Genomic DNA, 5,801 nt, shown 5'->3' on the forward strand with positions numbered 1-5,801 from the left:
TTATATAAGGAAGGGTCTTTTTTACTCTAGTGTTAGATTAAAAAATCTTATTCATCATCTCAATTGATTTTCAATTATCTAATGATTATAATTTATTGAATTATATCTATTAATTAATTTTTAATTTCAAAAAATTTATTGTTAGATGGAGAAAAATTAACTGCTGAGATAAAGAGTAAGACTTCTTAAATTTACATCGAAATCAAAAGATCTTTTCCCTTTCTCTATATATAAAGAGATGATCTTTTGACACCGGTGTCAAACTTTGAAATTTGTCACCACATTTTATCCATTTATTTTCGTCAATTCACGGTTATAATTTCCGCCAATCAAACTTATTAATTAATTATAATTTTCAATAAATGATAACTGTTGATTGACGAAAATCAACGGTTAAAATTTGGTATCAAATTTTAAAAATTGACACTGATGTCAAAAGATCCTATATATATATATATATATATATATATATATATATATATATATTAAGAGATATATTTATCTTCGGCCACCCCAAAATTACGTCGTTTTGTTTATTTATTTTCTTATATTAATTGATTTACATTTGAGTGATTATAATTCCCTTTTTCTCTTTCTTCCTTTATTACCATTGATTCATCTTTGTACGGTTATGATTTAGTAGCCGGAGATAAAATTATCTTAAGCAGCTTGAGAAACGATAAGCCCTATATATATATATATATATATATATATATATATATATATATATATATATATATAAATATTTCTCAAGCTGCTTGAGATATATTTATCTCCGTCCACCTCAAAACTACGTCGTTTTGTTTATTTATTTTCTTGTATTAATTGATTCATCTTTGAATGGTTATGATTCCTTTTTTCTCTCTCTTCCTTTATCACCATTGATCCATCTTTGTACAGTTATGATTTAGTAGCCGAAAATAAAATTATCTTAAGCAACTTGAGAAATGATAAAGCCTATATATATATATATATATAAATTATGTAGATTGATTCAAAAAACTGTATAATGCAAACCAACACACAATGGTGTATAAGTGAAACAATCATTTAAAGTGATGTGAACTCGGATCCTTAGGGAACGTTTGGTAAAGGAGAAAAAAAAATTTACCAAGAAAATACAATTACTAGGAATATGGTGGGAATATGAGGTTGGTAGGAAAATTAAAAAAAAGTTGTTTGGTAGACTGAAATATTACCGAAAAAGTTGAGTTAAGTTTACTGAGTCTATGTTTGGTTGAAAGTAGACTATTGACGGGAAAATAGATTGAAAATACGAAAATAACCCTTTTATAATATTATTCTCAATCTGTCTTCACTTCTATTCCGCTTCCTACCGTGACTGTGTTCTCCTACATGTTCATATACTTCATTGGTCTGATTGTCTGCATTACAATCGTTTTCCACTTCTTCATTTATGTTCTTCTTAGTTGTTTCACCAATAACATGTTTCTCGTCCTCCATAGCAACTCCATTTTCAGATTCCATTGTGCTATAAATAGTTGTAAAAGAAAAACTAATTTTTTTTCGGTTTCTGAATCAAAGAACATAAATAGAAAATCCAACACAATATGCACATTTCTTCATAGTTCTACCATTTCAGGCTTCTAGCTGAAGGCCAACTACGATTTTCTCTGGAAATTAAAGCTTATTTAAGGATAGATGTAAAAGATTAAGTAAACAGTGTCCTCTGATCTTCATAGTTCTACCTCAGCTGCGACCTGCAAAACAAACGAAGAAAGAAGGAAGCTATGAAAGAGAGTGTCGAGTCTGAAATAGTGGGTTACACGATTTGGGTTACGCCATAGATCTTCTCAAGAGCATTGTCTTTCTTTGGAATAGGGTTAAAACAGGGTTCTTTTGGTCAGATATTTTGCATGACATTTTTCATTTCTCCAGCAATTCAAGAAAACCACCCTCTGGGTGGTATTCTTCCACGATATTTTCATTCAAAAATTACACAGTTAAAAGAATTAAGGGGAGATAGCTTTTTCAGAAAAAATTTATCAATTGAGGTACCAAACATGAAATTCATAGATGCCCACTTTCACTTCCACAGCATTCTGAAAAAATACCTCCTATCAAACACAACCTTAAGGTATTAAGTATTGATCTCTTGTTTAGCAAACAAACTATATATATATATATATAAGGTGTTCCGGGTTTGTCCCAAATCCCTTCTTGGGTTTACGTATAAACCCCTTCGATCTACTTGTGTTTAATACTTGACTTATAGCTTAATCAGTGAGTCCGGATCGTAGATACAATCTCCCCTCTCTATGTAACCACTATGACTACTTTTAGAGGAATTGCTTCATACCGACGATCCTCCTCCATAACTACTCATGACAACCACTATAAATACGTCTACAATACTAACTAAAGGAAGGGACTCAACTAAATTGCATTCACTATTTCTACCAAGCCTGTACATTCACCATTTTATACACTTAGAAATATATGTCATTGTTACTGGATCACATATTATAACATTAATTGGTCTATTTCAGACACCTATGCGATTGTCGTATACCATAATTGATGTTGACTGATCAGAGCATAAGGTATTCGCTTAAATATACATATCATAAGTTTAAATCACCCTTATGTAAAACATGAGGCAATCAATGTAATAAGAGAAATGTACATATCTGGATATGAAGATTCTGCTTAGGGTTCGTAGTTGGGCGGTATCGCGGATTGCGTATATAGACCCAAAAGAATATTAAAATTTAAATTTGAATATGTTTTTTTTTGTCAAAATTATTTTTGCATTGTTATTATTTGTTTAGATTCCAACGTATATAGGTTGACGTTTGTACTATATTAAAAAAAGAAAGATAAGAGAACATTTGAAATTCACAAATAATAGTCTTGAGAGTATCTCTTTTCAAGTTTTAAGTGTGGATAAGATGATCATAATTTAATAAAATTAATTTTAATTAAAAATAATTTGAAAGTGAGGGGATTTATGTTTAGATACTGGATAAACAATGAAATTAAAATTAAATAGTATATCAACAAAAGTTAACAACAACAACCATCAAATCTACAACTAAAATGTCTCTAAAGTTCTAAACAAAATAAAACATACAAAAAATATCTGATATATCTCTGAAGTCCTAAAAGAAGTAAAACATACAAACAACAACTAGTATGCCTCTAAAGTCCTAGCAAAGTCATCATCATCATCAGGGTCATCATCCGGCGCCGGTCCCTTCGACTTGTTGCAGTTGGCTTCCTTGTCCTGCATTAAAAGTCGGAGTTGTTCCTGCATTTGTTTCATAATGTCAGCTTGCTGCTTCATAAAGTCTGCTTGCTGAGTTAGCTGCTCTGTGGTAGCATGCAATTGCTCCTGCATCTGGGAGTGGGACACCCTCATCCTTTTAAGCTCATCTGCAAATACATTATTATAAAACAGTAAGTTAAATGTTTAAAATAAAATATTAATAGAATAGAGATTGAAAATATAAAAGAATTAACTATACATTGAGTTTACCTGCAGAAACACTGTCAATCTGGGTAGAGGGCCGCTTACTAGGCTTCAGTCGGCTAGCATATCCTCCCAGCCCGACCACCCTTCCTTTCTTGTTGAATCCACCTGCAGCTGTAACCAACATGTTCCCATTATCGGAATAGGAGGAGCTGGATTGACCGTCTGTCGCCACCTGTGCGGACATCTCCTCTTCAAGTTTTTGATAATTTTCCTGCAAGTAAAGAAAAATCAGCACACATATGGACATGTAAAACATGACATAAACCATCATAGAAAAAACAAACGTCAAATAATAAATGATCAAACCGCTATTAGCTTCACTTTGGGGCCTAACCAACGCCTTTGACCAGCTTCAGGCTGCTGGGAATGAGTTTGCTCGAAGGTAGCCCAATCAACCTTTTCAGGCGGCACTTCTCCAGAAGCTTCCTGGAAATACAAATGAAAATCATTAATTCATTAGTTGCAAGTACGAATTGTTGAATACCGAACTAGAAAACTTTTTATACTTACTATCCTTTGTCGATGCTTGCTGATTGGAATCGACCCTCCAGCATATGTGGGTGTGTCCTGCTTGGCCCTATTTTCCTTATTTTGAGCAGATCTCTTTTGAAACTTAGGACAATTTTTCCATTTTTCTTTCAATTGGATTTTTAATGATTCACTACACCATGCATTTTTACCGATGTCAAATCTTACTTTATGCATTTTATCTGCGAACATTGTGGTGGCTCTGTGATGCCAAGCTCTTGCCAGGTTATGGCGATCCTCGGGCAACCACCTATAATGACTCTGTAAATTGCCAATTTTTTCGATTAGCGCACAAATTGGTCACAAATGTGTAGTTAGTATACATTTTTGTAATAAAACATTAGCATTAACGAGATATACATAACTTACCAGAAATTCATCCATCCAACCATCTCGAGTTTGTTTAGGAACGTCTCCCCAGGTGCTCCATACATGTTTAAAATTACGGAATATTTGATTATCAATGTATTTCATGATCTCATCATAAGGTTCGAACCTGACAATATTAAATCAATTTATTTGATTATAACGATTGAGCAATGCTAGAAGCCACATTAGTACATCATTAGTAACAATTACAACTTACTCTGTGGTGCCTAAAGGACGAACCCATATACGTTTAGTCTGTGGATCACACCTCCCCCACTCTGCCTGAAGTGCCAAAGCAGCATCTCCTACCTCGCTTGCAGGGGATGCAACCTGCAAAAGGGAAAAAATGTTAAGCATTAAAAGTTAGTAGAGAGATGCTTAAAAGAAACTATAATATATATCTAAATCACAAAATGATGGTTTACTTAACCTGTTGTGTCGGCCCCATCAGGTCAGTGGGAGTATGAGGAAGTCCTGCACTTCCCATAACAGAGTCGGTGGTAGATGGTGATGATCCTACCCGAAGTGGAGGGAGGGATGAGGAAGCTGTACGACCTCTACCAGAGGGGGTAGATGATGTCGTCCTACCTCCTCTGCCACCACGACCTGTAACTCGACCTCTACCGACATTACCATCACTACCAGTACGCCCATCCGTATGAACCATCTGTGAAAACTTATAAACATAATGCAAAAATATATATAAATAAAATAAGTATGCAATACAATGTCTACCGCTATGGCCATCCATTTGTCACTAAAGAAAAATATAATAAGTACTAAATATAAAACATAATTGTATAATACATATAACATGTGGCCTGTGAATAAAAATTATTTATTTAGTACAACAGATAAGCTTAAAGAAAGAATAACTAAAATCAATCGGACGATTCCTGTTCTTTGAATTCTTCTTGACCACCTTCCTCTGAACTCTCATAATCATCGAATTCAGGCTCACTATCTGAATAAATATCTTGTTCATCATCGTCTGATTCGTCATTGTCCAATATAACAGGAATTAACTCTAACTCTCCAGTGGAATCAAAAAGATTGCTTGGCACATCATCCTCTGCAACATTTACAGGCAGTTCATGTTCCCCATCATCCTGAAATGGATCAGTCACATCATTTGAGTCTGACTTCATCGACTTAGGGATAATATTCCGGGCTTTGGTTTTGATAACTCCTTTCCACCCTTGTTGGGAAGTAGGGTATAATGTGTAAATAACTTGTTCCGCTTGTTGAGCAAGTATAAATGGGTCGTAGCCAAGTGCATAACTCTTTGACCAATTGACCTCAACATTTCCATACTGGTCAACTTTTGTCCCACGTGAGGTGTTATCAAACCAATCGCATTTAAAGAGAGTAACCGATTTGCCCAACTTGTAATCCAAAAGAATGATAT

The 5,801-nt window shown here is 34.0% G+C and overlaps 1 protein-coding gene across 1 annotated transcript; it reads right to left on the reverse strand.

The window, feature by feature from the left end:
- Positions 1 to 3,151: 3,151 nt before the first annotated feature.
- On the reverse strand, positions 3,152 to 5,060 carry LOC133295202 (uncharacterized). Its single transcript, XM_061494000.1, has 7 exons — positions 4,824 to 5,060; positions 4,611 to 4,723; positions 4,394 to 4,520; positions 4,007 to 4,285; positions 3,803 to 3,922; positions 3,500 to 3,707; positions 3,152 to 3,396 (listed from the first exon to the last, which is right to left on the reverse strand). Exons 1-7 carry the CDS (start codon positions 5,058 to 5,060, stop codon positions 3,152 to 3,154), a joined length of 1,329 nt encoding a protein of 442 aa, XP_061349984.1.
- Positions 5,061 to 5,801: the final 741 nt, after the last annotated feature.

Source organism: Gastrolobium bilobum, unplaced genomic scaffold (assembly GCF_033153095.1).
Source record: "Gastrolobium bilobum isolate Gb01-03AN ecotype WA unplaced genomic scaffold, APGP_CSIRO_Gbil_v1 utg8601, whole genome shotgun sequence".
NCBI lineage: Eukaryota > Viridiplantae > Streptophyta > Magnoliopsida > Fabales > Fabaceae > Gastrolobium > Gastrolobium bilobum.

What these genes read in the sequence shown, in the direction of transcription:
- LOC133295202 (XM_061494000.1), bottom strand. Translation starts at nt 5,060, where the DNA reads ATGGTTCATACGGATGGGCGTACTGGTAGTGATGGTAATGTCGGTAGA. An exon ending in CGTCCTTTAGGCACCACAGA is followed by an intron (nt 4,521 to 4,610) that starts GTAAGTTGTAAT and finishes TAATATTGTCAG; the next exon opens with GTTCGAACCTTATGATGAGA. An exon ending in GTTGGATGGATGAATTTCTG is followed by an intron (nt 4,286 to 4,393) that starts GTAAGTTATGTA and finishes GGCAATTTACAG; the next exon opens with AGTCATTATAGGTGGTTGCC.